Source organism: Pomacea canaliculata, linkage group LG12 (genome assembly GCF_003073045.1).
Source record: "Pomacea canaliculata isolate SZHN2017 linkage group LG12, ASM307304v1, whole genome shotgun sequence".
In the NCBI taxonomy this organism is placed as follows: domain Eukaryota; kingdom Metazoa; phylum Mollusca; class Gastropoda; order Architaenioglossa; family Ampullariidae; genus Pomacea; species Pomacea canaliculata.
Genome location: NC_037601.1, coordinates 9,802,419 through 9,824,274, shown reverse-complemented (window position 1 = coordinate 9,824,274; position 21,856 = coordinate 9,802,419). Strand labels below are relative to the sequence as shown.

The window sequence follows — 21,856 nt, the reverse complement described above, 5'->3', positions numbered from 1 at the left end:
GATTCTGTAAGTACAAAATGTATTTCATGGCTAGACAGAGAAAATCAGAGGGAAAATTGCTCTCTTGGCGCCCCATAGTCCGGGCTTCTGCTACCAAACTGCTATGCACGTGCGAGTTGGGCCTGTGGCGGCGGGTCACCGGATCAAAGGGAGGAGGAGAGGAACACTTCTGTCGTCTGCTAGGAGCGCAGAAACTGATGACGTATCACGCAATGCCGGGAAAGATGGCTGCGCCCAGTCCTCCACAAGGTGAGAAAGAAGCACACCTCACTCAGGGGTTCTGCTAAGGCTAAATTCTTTGGGGTCCCAGGGACCCCTTCTTTAGATTTTTAAGGGGTCCCTGTTCTTCGCCCAAATTTGAATGGGACCCCATTGACGAAAACTGAAGGGGTCCTCCGAACTTTTAATGAGTACTGTACGCAATTTTTTGCGTAAGCAGAAGCCCTGCCTCACTATTCATCAAAAACAACTTCTTAAACGTCGCTAAACAAATTTGTAATAAGGGATCAGTTAATTACATATCTTGACTTAATTTTTCGAAATTGTTCATTCAAGTTGAGGAAGTGTGCGATCTGTGTGTGAGTCGATGCTTGATGTGGTGACTGCATTAAGTCATGTACACAAATAGATGCAGACAATGAGAGATAACATTAGCATCTGTAATAATAAATATTTTAATGTCTGTTAATGCATTGATAAAACAGTAAGAATTTTCTAAAACTTTAAAATGTAGAAACCTGTAATAACAAGGAATTGTTATTTTTATTTAATTTTGCAGTTGCTTGACCTTTATAAATAGCAAACAAAAGACACATTCACAATGACTCCGACAGTACTGAAAAACCTGACGTGTTGTGTACTTCACAATATACGAGAGCGGAAACAAGGATGGACACTTTATCAGTCATGTCGCTTTCTCTTCAGCAAAACAAAAGTCTGGGTAAGAATGTGCATACGTGTCTGCACAAACATGCAACTTTGCAACAATTACTGCCCTAAATGCAGGATATGCATCGTGATAACTTTTTGTTTTAAAAGTAGATTTAAATATTGCTGTACCATATTCAAGCATTTTAATCAATGAAAAGCTTTGAATTCTGCTCATCTCGATATGCCTTCTTGTGTGTTTTGTGTGGAATTCAAACTAATTAAGCTATCCAGCATTGAGAACCTAAAATGCTGTTGCCAGCTTATTGTAAGTTTTTCACAAGTCATAAGAGATTCTGTGTTTCTATCACAGTGTCAACTCCCCATGTTTTTTTTTCTTCAGGAAAAAGATCTTACTATAGAAAAGCGCAAAGAAATTGAAAAGCATTGGATTCCGCTCATTAAGGAGGAAGACCGTCTACAATCCTTGCAGGTATCATGAATATTTTTATGAGCTTTCTCCTCATAAAACATGTGGCTTTATAGTTTGGTATCTTTTAATAACTAGGAGTGGAAGAAAAGTAAAATCCTTAATTCAACATGGTCTCCATTTTCTTCAGTGCAGTGATTCCACTATTGAAGGATGAACTTTGTGGCTTTTTAAAGTTAAAAAAATCTTAGGAATTTGTGTTACTTATAATTATCGAGTGGTACATTTCTGGAGATTTACCAAATAAACAGTTTTTCTTCACTGAGCATTGCTTCCTTCAAATCATCAGCAGACCTTGGTTTTTATCCTTTTAAATATAATGGAGAGCATGTGTTATTTTATCCCCTCACCTTCACTGAGAATCAGTAACAGGCTTCATTTTCTTTCTTCACTAATCTTGGGTGAAGATAAATTTTCATGCAAGTAATAATCTCTTCATTAATTTCCTTACATAATAGTCAGTTTGATACAGATCATCTTACTGAAGTGTGATAAGAGATTAATTTTTAGTTTTTGTTTGCAGGAAGACTGCTCTAAAGAAAAGTACTATGTGCTGTCCATGTTCCCATACCCCAGTGGCAAGCTACACATGGGTCATGTTCGTGTCTACACAATAAGTGATGTCATGGCTCGCTTCCAGAGACTGCAAGGTCGCTACGTAATCCATCCAATGGGGTGGGATGCATTTGGTCTACCTGCAGAAAACGCTGCCATTGAAAGAGGGGAGCGACCAGATGAATGGACATACAAGTGAGTACAAAAGTTGTCAGTAAATTCTACTGTCAACATTACTGTTTATCAAATATTCCATTTAACAGAATCTTGAGGATATTTTTTTTTTCTGGTGCAAGCAATTATTCGTAAAAATATGCGTACACAGTTTGCTTGGCAATGTGTTCAGCATATTTTGTCATAATAAAACAACTTTTATAAGAGATACCTATGCCTCATTGTTGACAAATAAATCCTTCTCTTTTAGCAACTTTGTCATGATTCATGTACAACCATTCCAGAAATATCAAGAACATGAAAGAACAGCTGGAGCAACTTGGCTGTAGTTTTGACTGGAACAGGGTAGGTGCTGCATCTGTTTCTTGTTTTCCCCATCATTCTTGCAATTTTCTTTTCAAAATTTTTATTTTATTATTGTAGTGTTTGAGAAGTTGTCAGCATATCAGTGGTGTCATTTATTATCCTTTTGCACTGGATGATTAAAACAAGTTTATTATGTCTGTATTTTTAATTTTTGTTTTATGAATATTTTAAGCACAAGAGTGCTTGAGTATAGTTTTTTGCACCTGGTGAGAGATGGTAAAGTTTTAGCATGATTTCTTATTTTAGCATCTTAGTATGGGCGAAATAAAGATTTCATGGACTGTTGACACCAACATGGTGATGAGTAGTTTTCTGTCTTCAGGAGTTTGCTACTTGTGACCCTGCTTACTACAGATGGACACAACACATCTTTCTGAAAATGTTTGAAGCAGGACTTGTATATCAGAAAGAGGTACGCATTCTATCATGAAATGTTGCACTTAATACCTTGAGCCTATAATACAGGCTCTCTGATGACAAAGAAAACTGACATATACTTTTTCCTTTATTGATCTTTAGGGTGAAGTAAACTGGGATCCAGTAGACATGACAGTTCTGGCTGATGAACAAATTGATGAACATGGGCGGTCTTGGCGTTCTGGGGCCATTGTTGAAAAACAGTACCTTAAACAGTGGTACATCAAGACCACTGCCAAGGCTCAGGTAAAAGTTTATGTGTTTTCCTAATCCTTTAATCTAAGTGAAACTATGGTATAAAATAATATAAGATACATGAATTTTGAGAGAGATTTGTGGATTGTGCTAACCTTTTTCAGTGGCATATATATGTTCTGTGCCTGCTGCTTTGTGTAGTCACTGTATGATGGCCTCCATGAGGTCAACGCAGAGTTGTGGAAAGATATTATCAGCCTGCAGCAAGACTGGATTGGGAAATGTGATGGCACACAACTAAAGTTTGCTTTGGAGGTAACTGGAATTTCTTGTGGTCAGCATTATGTATACCCACAAGTGAATGTAAAAGTTTTATTTCACGTAACCAATTTTAATATTACAATTCTATCTACAGGTGCTAAAATGCTTTTCATCCATGTTTTCATACAATTTCTTCAAATTTATCATCATTGTTTATTCTATGTAAGTCTTTTAAGCTGTTTGTTAACCATATATATGTTCATTCATATATATATATGCACATGCATGCTTACAATGGCAGTACTGATGAATGTTGCAGGGACAAGAAAATATGGTGTTTGAACCCCTTCATATCTACACACCTACTCCAGAGGCAGTTTATGGAGTGGCATATATTGCAGTGTCACCAGACCACAGACTAAATCAACAGCATCTATATAAGGTTGATGCAGCTTTCTATGTTTGCACATCTTCACAGTGTTAAATCATGTGTCAGCGTACAAGCAAGAATAAGAATTTATTTTACAGCATTTTTTAATGTAAGACTAGGTGGCTTATTTAATTGGTAGACAATGGGTCATTGGACTAGTAGTTTCTGCTAGGCATATTTTTCTAAGATGAAAACATGTTTATTCTGTTCGCAGGTGGGAACAGACCCAGTGAGCACTGGTACGTAAACACATGTAAGAGCATCCACATGCATGCACTTGTGAGGACACACACACATGTACACACACACACACACAAAGATGTTGCTTAATTCAGAACGCTAAAAAATCCAGAAGTATAGAATGATAACAAAGCTTCAACACTTTGCTTTAGACTTTATTCTGTTGGGTGGGCTTCTTGGTCTGGTGATTAGTGTTTTTGACTGAGAAGCAGAAGATCACTGACTGAAGGCCAGCTTCCTTTGCTACCCAGCAGAAATGGGTATCTTGTTTATCAAAAAATGAAATGTTACAGAGACATGGCTTACTGTAAACACAGTGAACTACTTCACTGTCATAAAAGCCTTTAGGTTTTGGATTTCTCTACACCTTAATATAACCCTTCTTTGCACTGCTCTTTCACAATGGGCTAATCGTATATGTTTATAGTGTTATGCTAAAACTTTGGGGTGTTTCTTGGTGGGGAGGGAGTTAACCTCCAACGCTTTGTAAATCTATGTCTGCTGTTCTGATTTACCCTGGTGGAGCTACTGCACAGCACTCTACATTGTGTCATATCCTGGCCATTCTGTAGAATGCTGTGGATATTCCCTTCCAAGAGTTGGTCTTTAGCACAATACAAAGCTGCAGAAACAAGTACAGCTGGTGAATTTATAGGTTGTAGCTCAGCCAAACTTCTTGTTGTGTGATGCATGTTTGCATTGATGAATGTTTTCCTTGTGTTTCAGAGAAGATCTTATCAGTTGCTGCCGTTCACCCTTTTACAGGAGAACGAATTCCTATCGTTGTATCCAAGTCAACACAATTTGATTACCACAATAATGTCATGCTTGGTGAGAAAGAGTTTGATTTCTGTAAAAATGCTTCAGATGAGGGATACTTTGATTGTAGTAATTAGAAGTTGATGGAAAAGTTATGCTAAACAATATTCTTGAAAAAAAGTGATACTGTGATTAATTTGCTCTGTAGAGCATAATATTTCTCACTTCTAATATAAGGAGAAAGACTGCTTTGTGGCAGCTTTTAGTGTGCAAATGTGCTAAATGTCTGAAAGTCTTGCAGTCTGTTCTAGGAATTCCAAGCATCAGTGAAGCATCTCGGTGCCTGGCAGATTCGCTGAATTTAAAGTACCTGGAAATTTTAGGCAAACGTGCCGATGGAGATGAATGTATTGTTAATTCACATGATGTGAGTGCTTTATGAAACTTAGGTAACAGGATATGATGTGCGTGCTTTATAAACCTTATGTAACATAGGATATGGAAGATTTTGTTGGAAGATAAGTGTCAACCACAGGATAATGGGCAGTCCAATGTTGGCAGTCAAGACAGTCCAATATGTGTAATGACCAATCTCAAATTGGACATTTGCAGTGATTTTGGCTGACAGGTGGATGGCTTGTTTGTTATTCATGCTTCTTGTTTCTCTTGTTGCTTGATGTTTGCTCAGATCATTTGCTTATTAATATTTTAGAACAAGAGAATCTTAACTCTTTGTCCAGCTGAAACTATTCTTTTATTTTCAGCTGAATGGATTGACACGATCAGAAGCATTTGAAGCAGTTCTACACATAGCTTTGGTAGGATTAAGGACACTATCATATCTTAGCAGTGACTACACTCATAACAGTAATAATTGAGCAGATTGAAGTCTGCTGTGATTAGTAACTGGTAATTTTTTTTCGCAAACTACATTAAGTATGAGTGATTGCATATATATTAGCACAGACTTAGTGTCATAAATATTGTTATAAGGCTGCAGTAGAGGCATTTTTTTTCACCTTCTGACTGGCCAACAGGAAAAAGGTGTGGGAGGAGAACATGTGAGCAAGCGGGGGAGAGACTGGCTCATTTCTAGACAGCGTTACTGGGGAACACCAATCCCTATTATTCACTGCAACACCTGTCAGGTGAGGAAGGAGATGGTTTTCGATCTTTCAAGCTTATGTGTTAATTTTCTGCTGGAATGATAGCTTCAAACAGCAAGCACTGAGTGTGACCTTATGTATAAACAACTGTTTAAAAATGTCCCTTGTATTTAAAAATATCTTTTTCCCCAATGTATTTTCAAGTTAGATTCAGATTGCAATTAGATAGGAAAATGAAATAAAAGTCATTAAAATTCTCATTTAATTTGTTTTTGAAAATAATAGAAATTGGTACATTTGTGGATGTACATCAAAGCTTCACCTCAAACAGGTTAACTGGCATGCTTGAGGGTTTATATTCATTAGCTAAAACTTGTAACAGCTAATGAGTTACGTTATGGTTTTGTTGTCCTTGTGACGTGTTGCAGGCAGTACCCGTGCCATTTGATCAGCTTCCTGTTGAGTTGCCTCCCATCTCAGGTTTGACAGGACATGGACCTTCTCCTCTAAGCCAGCAACATGACTGGGTCAACGTGACCTGTCCCAGGTTTGTGGCAGTAGGCGCCTTTCATTGTTAGGGAATCACATGCCAATGAATCTGTATCTAAACCAAAAGTATATATTACATCTACTTTCTAAAACAGTGCCTTTATTGGGCCTGTTAAAAACTAAAAATTTGATGTGTATGATGATGTAAAGAGAAGTAGCTTTAAGAACCTGAGAGCACTTCTTAGGGTTTAGTGTTTTTGATGCCATGTCATGTGCATATTTCTTCCTTTGTTCAGGTGTGGGGGAGAAGCTAAACGGGAAATTGACACAATGGATACCTTTGTCGACTCCTCCTGGTACTTCCTGCGCTACCTGGACCCTCATAACACCAGCGCTCCCTACAAGAGGGATACAGTGGATAAATACATGCCAGTTGATCTTTACATTGGAGGCAAAGAACATGGTGTGTGTGTGCACGTACATGTAACAATACTGTTTTTCTCTAGGCTTGTTATTGACCAAAACATTCAAGCCCTCTGGTGTTTAAATCCTTATTTGTTGCTTTATTGTTAAATAATAATAATAGGAACTTATAACGCACAGTATCATGACAAAGATAGATGGTACTCTTTGTGTTATTTTATTCCTTGTTACTCCTCGAAGAACATAGGGCCACAGCTCCTCGGCAGCAGACCCGGTTTTGGGCCCTCAGTTGGGCCCATGTGGTTTCGGCGTCCTTTACCTTGCTGTCTACTGTTCTTTTCCAAGTCTGCTTTGGTCTCCCTACTCTCCTCTTCCCCTGAGGGTTCCAGTCAAGTGCCTGCCTGGCAGTGGTGTCATCTGGTTTGCACAGGGTGTGTCCTATCCAGCCCCATTTGCACTTTTTGATGTCTTGGCTAATGGCATTCTGGTTGGTTCTTTTCCACAGGCTGCTGTTGGAGATCTTTTCAGGCCATCTTATTCCCAGAATAGGCATCAGTTGGTAAAGGTCTGGAGCTTGTTGTTGATGGTATTTGGCACTCTCCAGGTTTCAGAACCATACAGTAGGACAGCTTTCACATTAGTGTTGAATATGCGGTTCTTACTGCTGAACGATAATGCTCAGGAGTTCCAGATGGGATGTAGGCTGTTTTAAGCATGCCTGGCCTTGTTGATGCGGCTTTTGAGGTCATCATCTGCTCCACCATCCTTGTTGACTATGCTCCCCAGATACACAAAGCGATCTGTTTCCTGGATGTTCTCTCCTTGAAACTCTCTGCATAGAGCAATAATAATAATTTTTTATAATTCTATTTGTTTATGCTGTAATACTATTTGCAGCAGAATGCCATATATGTCCCGATACAGAAAGCTCAGGAATTTAGTTGTAAGGCTCAATGGTCAAATAGGAATTTGAGTTTTTAGTTTCTAATAATTTTGTTATTTTGCATAGGTTATTTTTTTACATATAAAGTAACTTGTAACCAGGCAAAACACACCGTAGACTAGCTAGAACTTCATTCAAGGATTGTTTCTTATGTTTCAGCAACCATGCACTTGTACTTTGCTAGATTTTTTTGTCACTTCCTCCATGATGTTGGATTGTTGGGAAGAAGAGAGCCATTTGACAGTCTTTTAACACAAGGGATGGTGTTGGGGAAAAGTTTTCGAGTGAAGGAGACTGGGAAGTACTTGAAGGCAGATCAGGTGGACTTCACAGGTGAGAGATCTCTTTCCTCTCTCACACACACATGCATGTATCTACATGCACACATTCATGTTGCACCTATGTGCACTCATGCACTAACACTTTCTGTCACACACACTCTCTCACATGCACATGTTTAGAAATACCTGCATGCAAGCATGCTTGTGATGACATGCTGGTTTGTGGTTATTTGCATCATCTGAATTAGGTGTGTATGTAGCCAAAACAACCTGAAGGAATCTATCTATTCCTCTTCGTGCATCAGGTTGCACATAAGGCCTCAACCAGAGTCCGCCACCGATGTCGATCGGCTGAAACCCGCTCTAGGTGACCCCATGTCCAGCCCTTTCCCTTCATCTCCCTTTCCACTGTTCTTCTCCAAGTTTCCTTTGGGCGGCCTCGTTTTCTTCGGCCGTCTGGAGTCCATCGTAAGGCGACTCTGGACAGGTCTGCTGTCTGCTGGCGGAGCACATGTCCAATCCATCGCCAACGCCTTCGTTGAACCTGCGTGGTGATGGACTCGGTTTCAGTTCTTCGGTGGAGTTCTTCGTTGGTGATGGTATTTGGCCAAAAGATGTTAAGTATGCGCCTGAGGCATCTGTTTTGGAAGACGTCAAGCTTGTTACTGATGGTTTTGGTCATCTTCCAAGATTCTGATCCGTAAAGGAGGGTGCTGATCACATTTGACTTGAAAGATTCTCAGCTTGATCTTCTGGCTGATGTTTTTTGCCTTCCATGTGCTCCTGAGTGAGGCGAAGGCCTGGCTGGCTTTCGCCAGTCGGGCTCGAATCTCCACCTCCGCATCCCCGGTGTTTGACATTTTGGACCCAAGATAGGTGAAAACTGTCAACTTCCTCAATCTCTTCTCCATTTAGTTTGATGCTGTCTTGGACTCTGGCATTCACTCTCATACTTTTCGTTTCTTTGTGCTGACCTTCAAGCCAAGGTTTCCAGCTGTTTCTGAGAAGCCTTTGTTTTTCCTGCATGTCTTGGTGGCGGTGTGACAGCAGGGCAATGTCATCAGCAAAGTCTAAGTCTTCCAGCGCTGTTGTTGCTGTCATAGTCATGGTCCATCTGATCCCTCTCCTCTCACTGTCGGTGGAAGTCTTCATGATCCAGTCCATGGCCAGGATGAAGAGGAACGGCGACAGAATGCAGCCCTGCTTCACCCCGGTACTGACGTTGAAGGGTCTGTGAGCTCCGTGTCACAGACAACCTGGGATTTGAAATCGCTGTACAGCATTGCAATGACCTGAACAAGTTTTGCAGGGACTCCGTAATGCCTCAGGATCTTCCATAAGGATTCGCGGTGGATGCTGTCAAAAGCCTTCTCCAGGTCGATGAAATTGATGTACAGCGGTGTGTTCCATTCGTTGCTCTGTTTCAGAATCTGTCGCAGAATGAAGATGTGTTCAGAGCAGGATCGCCCAGGGCGAAATCCTGCTTGCTGTGGTCGGAGGTCTTTCTCAAGAGTTGCCGTCAGTCTTGACAAAAACAATCTTGCTGAAGACCTTGCTGGTGAGGGAAAGAAGTGTTATGCCCCTCAATTATTGCAGTCTCCAAGATCTCCTTTCTTGGGTAACTTGAAGATGAGCCCTGTCTTCCACGCAACAGGGACTGCCTGATTCCCAAATTTGCCTGAAGATTTCAGTCAGCTTGGGAGTTGTCACATTTATATCTGCTTTCAACATCTCTGCTGTTATTCCATCTGCCCCTGGTGCTTTGCCGCTCTTCATTGTCTTGACTGCTGCTGTCACTTCTTCCAGGCTTGGTGGTCTGTGCAGATGTCGAGGTCTGTAGCTGCTGGCTGGATGTCTGCAAGCTGAGGGGGATCTGGTCTGTTCAGAACCGACTCAAAATGTTCCCTCCAGCGCTGTAGTTTTCCTGCCTCTCCTCGATGACTTACGTTCACGTCTTTCACTGGCACATCACTGTTCTTAAACCCGTTGTTTAGCTGTTTGTTTATCTTGTACAGCGTCTTCAGGTCATTTTTACTTGCTGCATTTTCTGCTTCATCTGCCAGTTTCTCTATATGGTCTCTTTTGTCGGTTCTTGCCATCCTCTTTACCTCTTTGTTTAGTTTTGTGTATCTTTGTCTGAGTTGTTCCTTCAGGCGTTCAGATCTCGTGCTGTTGATTCTTTGTTTGACTGACTTTCTCTCTTCTATCTTCTTCCATGTCTCTTCTCTGATCCACTGTTCTTTCTTTTTTCGTTGGAAGCCCAGTATTTTCTCTCCTGATTCCTGTAAGACTCGATTGAAGTCGTCTAAGGTCATCTCTTGTTGGTCTCCTAGTGCCTGGAACCTGTTCTTTACTTCCATAGCAAAGGCCCTTTCGGTGGCTGGACTTTTTAGTTTGCCGGAGTCCACTCTCTGCTGACGTGCCTGTTTTCCTCGTGATCGACGTAGCTTCAGGGAAACTGTGGCTATCACAAGAGTGTGGTCACTGGCAACGTCTGCTCCTCTGTAGGCTCTAACATCTTGAAGTGAACTCCTCCATTTTCGGTTGATGATGACATGGTCTATCTGGTTCTTTGTGATCCCATCTGGTGATGTCCACGTTGCCTTGTGGATGTCTTTGTGTGGGAAGAGTGTGCCACCAATCAGTAGGTTGTTTTCTTCACAAAATCTGCCAGTCTCTCTCCGTTGTCATTGATGGTTCCGATTCCATGTTTGCCCATGACATGCTCCTGCAGGTGTTGTCACTTCCCACCTTGGCATTGAGATCGCCGATGATGAGCAACATGTCATGGGCTGGAACGCTCTCTGAGGCTGCCTGGAGCTGATCGTAAAAAGCATCCTTGTCTTCTGCCTCGGAGTCATTTGTTGGTGCATAGCAGGCTAGCACTGTCAGCTGGTGTACTTTGAATGGAATCTTGCTCTCAAAGCCTGGGTCCATAAGGCTTCCATTCCAGCAGTGCCTTTTTCCGTTTTCTTGTTGAGGAGTAGAGCTACTCCTTCAGAGTGCTGAGCGTCTGATCTTCCTGAGAACAAGATGGTATGTCCTGACGCTAGTCTCCTCTTTCCCGTGCCGGTCCATCTGACCTCACTGACTCCCAGGATGTCCAAGTTGTAGTTGTCAAACTCCTTGACTAATTGGAGCATCCTGCCAGTCTGGTACAAGGTCTGGACGTTCCAGCACCCCACCCAACTTTTGCCTCGGCTTCAGTATATCCGCTGTCGGGGCGCCAGCTCCCTTTCGGTTTGGCTGTCATCCGTCATTAGTCCAGTCTCCTGGTGTGGCTTCATTACCTTCGCCATCTGTGACGAGTTCTCTGGGTTTTAGTTTCTGTAACATGATTTTTTTTACATGGTGGGGTTGTTAGCCTACCACAAACCTATTTACCTCTAGGTGAGGTGTCCACCTTAGTCGCCTCTTACGACATGCCTGGCTGGATCGCAGGGACCCTATTCTTACAATGCTTGCTAGGCAAGCATACCCCGGGGTCCCACAGGGGCTGAAGGAATCTAATGACATAAAAATAAAATAGGAAGATGCTATTTTATTTCCTAATATTCAAGTTCATTAAGATAGAAATTTGACATTTTAGGAACTAAACCAGTGGAAAAGGACACCAAAAATCCTCTTGTAGAGGAATGGGAAAAGATGAGCAAGTCAAAACACAATGGAGTAGATCCCGAGGTAAGATTCTATTTCCACTTATTTTTTAACAGGAAAACAATCACTATGGTAGCAGTCTTGTGTGCTTTTTTCCTGTTGTTTATCTTGATTACACCATTTGGCACAAAATTTGGAGAGGCATACAGTACAGAGCAATTAAGTCACTCATTGAAAAGTATACTATTCTTTAACAGCATATTGAAAAATATCTTTGCTGTTACATCTTGTGAGTATGTGGCTGTTGTTGTGCTGGTTGCAGGATGTTCTGAAGGAGTTTGGTGTGGATGCTACACGACTTTGTATCTTATCAGCTGTCTCACCTCAATCTGACAGAAAATGGTCCAATGATGGTCTGGGAAATCATTTCACTGAACCTTTTAATCATGTTTCTTTTTTGTAAACTTAATCTATCACACTTTCATTTCTCTGCCATTTTAAAACTAGTTTTAACAGGTAGACCTCTTGTATAAATAGCTAGATATACATTCCAAAGCTTGCAAGACCATGAGAAGAGGAACAAAAACAGATTTCAAGATTTGCTGACATCACCTGAATTGACTCCCATTTCCATTTCACAGAGCTTAAATGAGATTTTAGTTGTGCATGGAGGTCACATGTCTAAATAGGGATAAGATTATATTTACTTCTGACAATTAGCATTTGATATGATTTACAGTTTTTGCTACCTGACAATTGCACCCCTCTCACACTCTGACAGTAAGAAGCGTATGAAATAAGTCTTTGCCACCTGACACTTGTGCTCTCTCCTTCTCCCATTTTCTTGTTTTTCTTTTAATTTTTACTTCTTTTCTCTCCTGTTGACTTCTGCTCATATTCAATGAATGTATATCTCATGTTCACTTCTTCTTATTTACAACGAATGTATGTAAATATATTTGCTTGCCTGTATCTCTGGCTCTGTTAGAATCAGGTAGCAACAAGTGGACTTAAGAAAGTAGCATGAATCTGTGCCTTTTGTCAACAGCGTTTGTCGGGATCTTGCGCTGGCAGGTCCGTATTTGGAAGCTGGTTGGGAGCTACATTAACAGCTTTACTTCTGCCAGCCATACTAAGTGCAGTGATGCAGAGCTTCAGGAATGGGAGGAAAACCTGTTCGAGGCCAGAAACCTTGTGGTCAGCAGGGTGTGTTATCTTCCTTTTTTTCCAGTTCTGATTCTCCCTATCTGCTTATTCCAATGTAAGTTTTTCATTTTTTTTTTTTGCTCGACTTAGCCTCTTCAGTCATTGTGCTAATGTATCTGGGTTTGTTTTTCTATATATCAGGCCACAATACAGTTTTCAAAGAAGTTTTTACTGAATACAGCCATTTCCCATATGCAGGACTTCACATCCACGCTTGGTGTAAGTGGAGTTGTTTATCTCACCTTGGAATGATATTTATGCTTTTGTGCTTGTCACAGCACATCTGTATGTGCACATAGTGTTTTCTTTAAAAGAATTTATATTTTAGTGTAGACAAGATTCCTCAGTGGTTAGTATCATGAATTTATTCTGTGTTATCTGAGAGTCTTTTTCCGTGAAATCGCTAGTTGATTGTTAAGGTCTGTTTATAGAAAGTTCCAGGCCATGTCGCCATGGAGAGCCAGCAGTATCAGAGATGCCTGGCTGACTTGTGCATTATGCTGGCGCCCATCTGTCCAAGTTTAATGTGTGAATTATGGACGGCCCTGGCCAGCATCTCTCACAGCAAGCTTTCACAGAAATATGTCTGGGTAAGTGTCTTTCACTGTAGGTCACAGAAATATGTCTGGGTAAGAGACCTGCCACTGTAGGATGGTGAAATCTTGTATTTGAAGGGAACAAGAACAGATTATGGGCAACTTTTTCAAGCAAATTTGGCAGATGGATTTTCGTTTTTTTTTTTCAGATCTGTAATTAGCATTGTTTCGATCACTGCCTTTTATTTGCTTCAGTACCAGCTAATACATGGAGATCTCACTAGTTGTTTAGTCCATGTAAAGTCTGCTACACTCCCTGCCACACACAAACATGTCCTCACAGGTGCATGCACCCACATGCACACACTAATATAAGAATGAAAATAACATGCAAGAAGAATCACACAGGAAGAACAGTTTATAGTAAGGTACATGAGGATGACCGCACTTTGCATTAACACTTTTTGCTTCAGGAGAAGAGTGTTCTGCACCAAACCTGGCCTACCATTGATGATGAGTGGAAACGTCCCTTGGTTCTCCAGGTGGATTTCATCTTTCTTTCTGATTTTGTTAAAAGTAGCTTCCTTGAAATTTTCTGCAACATAACATGCACAAAATTTTTAAATTGCTGAACAACAGTAATACCTTTTTTTAGGTAATGAAAAAGTAGGTTTTAGTAAAATAGAAAGTATTTCAGTCTTGTAAGCTGGCAAAATGGCCCTTTCACAACATTCAGGTGATACCGCTGAAATTTGGCCATCTGGACTACTGCTTTGCACCATGATTGAGTTGCAATCTTAAAAAATATGGTGTGGTCTGTACACTAATTTTCTTCACAGAAAGCATTGGTCAGTTAAAGTGTATTAGTGGAGTTACACTTAATTTTAAGATATATTTTAAAGGCTTTACTATGTTGTTGCTTGCCTTTAAGGGCAGGAAAGAATTGGCAGATGACTATTAGCAGGTAAATGACAAGATAGCATTCTCTTGCTTATTCCAGATCAATAACATCAAAAGTGGAGTTATCCCTCTTCCACGTCAGGTGTTTGATTCCCTGACTTTGAACATTGCACATGAACTTGTACGCCATGATCCTAAATACCAGAAGTATTGTCAGGGTCATAGTTTCAAGGCTGTTCAGTTTGGTCATGAGCCAGGATTCCAGGCTTTCATCAATTTTATCACAGACAAGAAAGCTGCAGCAAAGTAAAGTCAAGGGGTGATATCAACTCTAATCAACTCATAAACATTTATTCGGTACATTGTCGAATGTTTTTATTTATGAAGGTGAATGAATACTTTTCATTTCATTTGTGTACAGTTCATTTGTGATTCTTATTCTGAAGGAAAGTTGGTGTACTGGCATGTGTGTGAATAAATGAGTGAAGGAAAAGTGAACCTGACTAGAGTTGTTGGGAATGAACCTAAAAAAAAAGAGGTAATTTATGTTTCCTGAACCACTTTAGCAATGATGAAGGCTATTGATTTATTCCTTTACTCCTGAAAATAATGAGGTCTTTGACATTCACATTTAAGGAGAAAGTTACCAGTTAAGCATAGAAGTACATGAAATATTTTGGACCAGAATCCCAGATTGCCAGAGCCTTTTCTTTGTTGTAATAGAAAACAAGTAAACTGTAGACTGTCTGGGTTTCTTGACGTCTTAGGCCCTTATTTGTCATCATAGCTGAAATGACCACTGCCAAATCGCCGAAACCAGTCACGATCACGAGCTGACGGCACTGGTGGATCACTCGGTGGAACGCGCATCTACTTCTCTCCATCCTGGGAAAACTAGGAGGGGGAAAAATGTGGAAACACCCGAGGAAGTACTCTATCGAGTCCGCATGGTCTACACTCACTGAAATCGAGCAAAATACTGGTTTGGACGGACATGGAATATCCCTCATATGTTGTAAACGTCACCTGTCTGCTGTAATCATTACCTGTATGTCGTAAATGTCACCTGTATGTCATAAGCGTTACCTGCATAAGCATCAGATTCCTCTGTAAACATCGCCTCCTTACATCGCCAGCTACATCATATAAACATACTATAAAGTTGCCTTCATACTGTAAATGCTGCAGGGATACTATTTGAATCAATGGAAATCTCAGTTCATTAGTTCAGCACATTTTATTTCTTTGAAGTTATTTTACTTTGTCTCTTTTTTTTCCATCTACTGTCGTGAATTCCCTTATAAACAAAGCAGCCGACCTTATCTCAGGGTTAGGGTTAGGATTGGCTGTCCTGGGTTCAGATTTCGTTTTGAATATGCTGTTCTTTCTCTTCTTGTGGTATCTGTTTACAGGACTGAATTGCTAGTTCAGTGTAAAACACCAATCTCACCTTCCCATACCCCCACCCCAGTCTCCCAATTTCAGGGTCACAAAAGTATGCGCCTTGATAACCCTGATTTGTGCATAACTGGGTGTTTGTAGTGTCTGGTTACCCGGTACAAGGAAAGATAAGTGTGGTTTCTATAGTGTGTAAAGATAATATTTATCATCGCCTACCTAAGGAAGGCCTTACAGTATACCATTATAGTTTATTCCAAAACACTTCGTGCAAAACGCGCACACACAGAGGTATGTGCACAAACTGACATATATATATATGCAAGCGATCTCTGAACCCTCTTTTAAGTGTATTTTTTTTTTAAAGCAGACTATAAGAAAGACGACAAAGATTAAAAAAAAAACAAAACGCTTTATCTCGTCTCCTATGACCTGAGTGACCCTCTTCTTTGACATTATTGTCTCCCTTGACCTTAGACATCTTGCGGCACCTGCAAGTTAACCGTCTTATGTCATAGGAGCTCAGAAGGGAAATCCTAGTGATAAGTCATGATGAGCATGTTGATGTCAGTTTCCCAGTGTTTGTAACATTCTCCTTATGTTCGTGTTGATGGGAAGGGGGAGCGCCAACGAATCTCCTCCAGCCATCTCGACCGGGGGGGGGGGGGGGAGCCAAGCGATCTGCTCGCCGCTGCCATCTCCTCCACAGTTTATTAACACGAAGCCAGCGGCCTGCCTCTCTTTCTTCCTCTTTGCTGGTGACCATCTGCGGACAGCGTGTGGACGCCTGGTCTTGTCCATCCACCTCTGTCTTCTCTTTTTAACTCCTCTGCGATGTTGTTGATGCCTGTGTGTCTGCTTTTTTTTTTTTTGCTGTTCCCAATGAATTCTGAAAATTCGACGCGGAGACGATGTCCAACACATAGACGGCGTCTAAGTCGGTTTGCGATGTTTCTGAAGATTCAACAGCACTGAACTGATATTTGATTTATAGATTTTCAATTTGGTAATGATCTGCAAGACTGATGGTCTGACACATTCTGCAGCCTGTTTAAGGCTTGTGCTGTGAGACTGATTCTAGGGGGATTTTTATTGATGGCGTTGTCAGCTGCTAAAATAGAAGTCCTGCACTTCTGTACTGTTTACCTTTCTGAGTCTGTTAAACAGAGCGATGTTGCCCGCGAAGTCACAGTCTTCTAGTCTTCCATCAGTTCCGTCCGTTCCCATACGTGCGCTCTTTCTTTTTCTTTTCTTTTTTTTTCTAGTTTCTTCTTCTTACCACCCAGTCGAAGACAACGAGAAAGAGGACGCAGGACCACACTCATCGGTCTGAATTCCAAGACTATAACAATCTTCCCTGGAGCTGATAAAAAGAACTCACCCTTCTTGAGCATCACAATGATTCTTTTTCCGCTTTTCTGCAATTTTCTTTTCCCCTCTCACTTTTTTTGTTTTGTTTTGTTTTGTTTTGTTTTGGAAAAGTTTTTCCAGTGGACGCGCTAGTAATGGGCTTTACTTTTAGAATATCTGCATTTATTCTGTGCCCTGTTTCTGTTTGTTTGATAGCCTCAACTATCGTTGACTGGGTGCTTTGTCCATGTTTCATTTCAACTGCGTATACGTCCACTTCTTTCTCTTTAAAGTGTTCTGCATCCCCACCTATTCTTCCTTATATCGTGTACTCGTCTCCAGCGTTACTGATATATAACCAACTATTACTGCAGCCATCATGATTTTATTAATTTGTTTATACTTATAACTAAGTTCCTTGGTGACTCCATGTTGCCTGTGCGAGTTTCAGACATAAGCTCGAAGTCTTATCTTATCACTAATCGTGACCCTGTCTGAGAGCATGATCATGAACTCAATGCACAAATAGTCCACACAGTTGTTATTTTCCTGTCGGGTTGTTTGCCCAACATTGCATGTACACGGCGCACGGCCACCAGTGTCTCCAGCACCAAAGTTCCAGCCCTTGCGATGCTGCTGTTGGGAATTGTTGTCTCGGTCTTCGTGTCGGCAGGTGAGGTTTCGAACTAACCTGCTATTTAGCTGAAAATTACACATTGAGAAATACTATTACTCATTCACTGCCGAAAATCCAAATGAGTGGTAACTAAAATAAGCATCTATCTTGACAGTTGACATACCATTTCCATTTTTAACTTTTGACCACTGATAAGTTCTTTTTAAAGTCGTTCAACTAAAAAATAATCTGTAGTTTTACACGTTTTATTTTAATTGTTATTTTACTAATTTTTTATAGTTTATAGCAGATCGTTGATAATTAGTGGCCCAAAAGCAGCAATAACAAATCAATTATGGTTTGCTTCTTTCTGCTAGTATGAAAGCCGAACCCATCTGTCGCCATTCTCTCCCCTTGGTCACTGGATCATTGGATAGACAACCAATTACCTCCCTTACGTTGGTTCTTAACAGGGCAAAGTGCCGAATTGTCAAACCTCCACAGTTCCATTGTATTCGTAAATGTATTGGTAAACTAATAAAATCTGGTTTAACTCAGAATTAAATTACACACAAGATTTAGCTCAGCCTGTCGACTATATTCAAATGTCCTGAATGTTTGCCCCCAAAACCATTGGTTCCTTGTGACCTTCCCCTTCATTCACAACTTTGATGAACTCGATCAAACGTTCGATATTTTCCTGGTTAACATATGTCGCTTTCCAACCTTAATTACTTCTAATATCGCAATGAGTTCGTAAAGTGAGTGAAAGTTCGTTCACCTTCATTTTGTTTTGTTTTTTCAGCGGCAGTGGACCTGGCCTCACCGGAAGTGTTTGACCCCAGGTTTTACATCAACACTAACGTGGAGGTGCTGCGGGCTGGGGTCAGGAGTGCGGCTGCTGCCAAGAATCACTGGCTGACACATGGCATACATGAGGGGCTGCAGGCTTGTGGCAAATTCCACTCTGTGCAGTACCTGGCCAGGTAAGTTCTCGTCTTCGATACATGGACAGGCTAGAACAGTTATTGCTGACAAGAACGAGTGAGAGAATGTTAGAGCACAGGCGATGGTTTCCACTTTATGAACATCAAAATTACGTACAAGGGCATTATTTAATTCTAATATTCATTACCACGTCATAGGTCACAGGTATACGTTTACTAAATCACTACATAGATATTCCTGTTTATATCGCCAATTCTGCATTATTAATGTATGATATATTAATTGACAAGAATCTTTCATTATTAATTTATGATTTATTACTTGATAGGAATCTCATATTATTCATTTATTCTAAATGAATTGAAAGCCGTGAAAAACGGAAACTATTCCCACAGGTACAGTGATCTTCATAACGCGTTTGGGAAGGATTACCAAAGAGCTGTGGAGCACTACCTGACCTTTGGGCTCAAAGAAAACCGCCTGGGCTACCTTGAAGGGGGTTACGGAGACCGATGGACCGTGTCAGATCCTAGTCACGGTCTGTTCGTCAGTGCTTCTCGGAGGATGGGGGGTGCCATCGACAGCCTGGTGTGGAACAACCACGAATTCATCAACGCTTGGGACCACGGGCGGGAACTGCAGATGGCGGTGAGGGAAACTTCCAAACGAAAAATTTGAATATCTGAATATTAAGAGATTGACAACTAGATGTATGTTCAATAGTTCAACAGCTTCTTTAGATCAGCCCTGCAAGAGGCGTTTGTGGTCTATGATTGAGAGTAGCCTGTAGTTGTGTGCCCAATGACTTGCGGTGTAGTTGTACCCTCCTAACTTCGTCATGCTTACCTTTCAGAGGTGATTGTACCCTCCTCACTTCCCATTTAGTCGTGCTTACCTTTCAGATGAACTTCGTGCCTTACGGAGAGGCGTTCAACCCCACAGAAGGAGGCGGCAGGACAGACAGTCAAGAGGACTCGACCAAAACCGTAATCAGGCACATACATGCTGAAGGCAAGAACCTAACCTCGGAGGTAAGCCGAATACGTCACGTCCTCCTTTCGTTGGCATTGCTCTCTTTTGTGTGTGTGTGTGTGAGAGAGAGAGAGAATGTTATTTACGAGACTGGTTTGTCTTATATAGTACTATTATTGTGCTCTAATATTACTGCACAAATCTCTTTATAATACACTGTGTAGGTTCTCCCAGCTTTCTGGATGAGGGCGAGCGATCCAGAGTCTGTCAACGTCATCGACACCTACCAATATCCGTTTTCTAAAACAGTCACACTCAGCTGCCCAGGAGTGGCCACAGCCTGCTTGGTTTTCCAATCAACCTTTACTGTAGCAGGTAAAGATATCGAAACAGTGCACGTGTCTAAGGAACATATATAACACACTGTTGAATATCACATGTTGCAATGTTAAATGTTGTATGATGTTATACTGTTAAAGTTAAAGAGACATTGTTACAACATCTGACTGCTACAGGTAAAATGTTACAGTTTACGTTGGGAAATGTTACACATTACACTGTACATTGTATTACCTATCGACTTGATGACAAACTTCTGTCATCTGACGATATTGACGACAACATCAAGTTAAAGACAAACAGCAACAACAACAACAAAAAAATAAAGAAAATGAAAAAAAAGAGAGAGAGAACGTGGCTAATTTTCAAGACTGCTGTTCAGGTGACATCCCAGCATACACTGTGCTACAAATGGAGGCCCCGACCGGTTACATGCCCAGCGAGTTCACCGTGTTCCGCAGCGTGCACCTGACTAGTGGTCAGCTGGTGACGTACACCGACACGCACCCAGTCGTGGCCTCCACTGCCGATGATCGCTATGCCATGGGAGTGTACGCACCTCCTGGCCAGGACACCGACCTTTTCCAGTACTATGGCGTCTTCCACTTCGGATCCAACCCCGACAGCCCTTCTGACACCAACAAGTGGAACGTCGTCTACCGTAAAAACACATTTCCACGCGGAAGTACTCACGTACAGAAGTACACGGTGTACATCTGTGTTGGCACGGTAGTGGACGTCGTGAGCTGCATCAACACTCTCAGGCACTCTACGGGAGATGCTATAGTCGGCTGAAATCTGCTGATGCTTGATAACAGAGACAAGTGCAGTCATTATAGTGATGACTACAATTCAGAAAACTTTCTTTGATTAAAGATTAGCAAATAATCATAATATCCTTCACTATTTTTACACCTCCAGCTGAGGTTCTTATATTTTCTACAAAGCTGGAACACAAATGATGTCCAGTTACATTTCTACAGTAATTCCCTTCGGTGTTTTGGAAGTGTACCAACTCGTTCTAGAGAACTATAATTTGTCTGTTTCAAAAAATACTGCCGATAATTTCATTTTCAATTTTCTATCTCTCTTGTGAGTGTACACACCCACCCCCCTTCACACACGCATGCACCCACGCGCGCGCCCACAGACGCATGCGCTCGTAGTCTGACAAACTCACAATACGCTTCTAACCAGTGCACAACACATAGACACCAGGTTTTTTTTTCCCCAAAGTTATATAGTAAAATATAAACAGTGAGCTTAATTTCCATGGTCAGTTTAAATACAGAGAAGATATGCGAAGGACCTGCATATTTCGCTGGGAAAAGAAATAAGTGAAGCACTTCTTTCACGACACGCAATTTACGCACGATGATGGAATACACACTAACATGTGCACAATGCAAAACAGTAAACATGCAATTCACTTTAATTTAGGAAAACAACACCTCGCTACATACTCTCCCTTCCATCAGACTTGCTGATCCCACACACACCCACAAACCATCTTTCAGTCTCTATACCTTCTGCCATGAAGTATATAAGCGCCATTTGCGGGGAGGAATGCTTACAAGAAGTCCTGATTACCAGCAGCCATCATCGTTCTTAAAGGGTTATAGGTCCCTTCTTGATCAAGTTTTCGTCACTGTCTACACCTCGCTTTTGCCTGCCATCATCACACAAAACACCACTTCTCAACTCTGAGACAATGACGACAATATACAGATGTTCCAATATTTTCGTACTTAAAGGACTAGATGACTTCAAAAACTGGATGAAAAGCTACAAACTTCTATTAATCCCAGCACCACAGCAGCACAGAACGCCAAAAACATATGAGTGCCATAGAAAGTGGATGATACCCATAACCATCCGACATAAAGGGAGGCAACAACATGCTCATGCAATACAAGCTGCTAGAGTTGCCGCTCCTTGTGTAAGGTGCGCTACTCTGCCACACAAGGCTGATGTGGACACTTTACTAAACGTAACTGT

General features: G+C 41.2%; 2 protein-coding genes across 2 annotated transcripts; both read left to right on the top strand.

Moving 5' to 3' along the window:
* Positions 1-120: 120 nt before the first annotated feature.
* LOC112577236 (probable leucine--tRNA ligase, mitochondrial) lies at positions 121-14,595 on the top strand. The gene is made up of 24 exons (XM_025260267.1): positions 121-249; positions 779-940; positions 1,271-1,360; positions 1,881-2,107; positions 2,371-2,431; positions 2,775-2,864; positions 2,972-3,115; positions 3,266-3,379; positions 3,645-3,767; positions 3,970-3,994; positions 4,722-4,826; positions 5,066-5,181; positions 5,519-5,572; positions 5,792-5,902; positions 6,289-6,407; positions 6,646-6,812; positions 7,875-8,048; positions 11,586-11,677; positions 11,916-12,006; positions 12,642-12,799; positions 12,941-13,018; positions 13,231-13,389; positions 13,809-13,877; positions 14,336-14,595. The coding sequence occupies exons 2-24, from the start codon at positions 821-823 to the stop codon at positions 14,543-14,545; spliced, it is 2,697 nt and encodes an 898-aa protein (XP_025116052.1). The 5' UTR covers positions 121-249; positions 779-820; the 3' UTR covers positions 14,546-14,595.
* Positions 14,596-17,501: 2,906 nt separating this feature from the next.
* LOC112577237 lies at positions 17,502-20,913 on the top strand. The gene is made up of 6 exons (XM_025260268.1): positions 17,502-17,656; positions 18,405-18,585; positions 18,943-19,195; positions 19,450-19,578; positions 19,744-19,894; positions 20,241-20,913. The coding sequence occupies exons 1-6, from the start codon at positions 17,614-17,616 to the stop codon at positions 20,651-20,653; spliced, it is 1,170 nt and encodes a 389-aa protein (XP_025116053.1). The 5' UTR covers positions 17,502-17,613; the 3' UTR covers positions 20,654-20,913.
* The last annotated feature ends 943 nt before the right edge of the window (positions 20,914-21,856 follow it).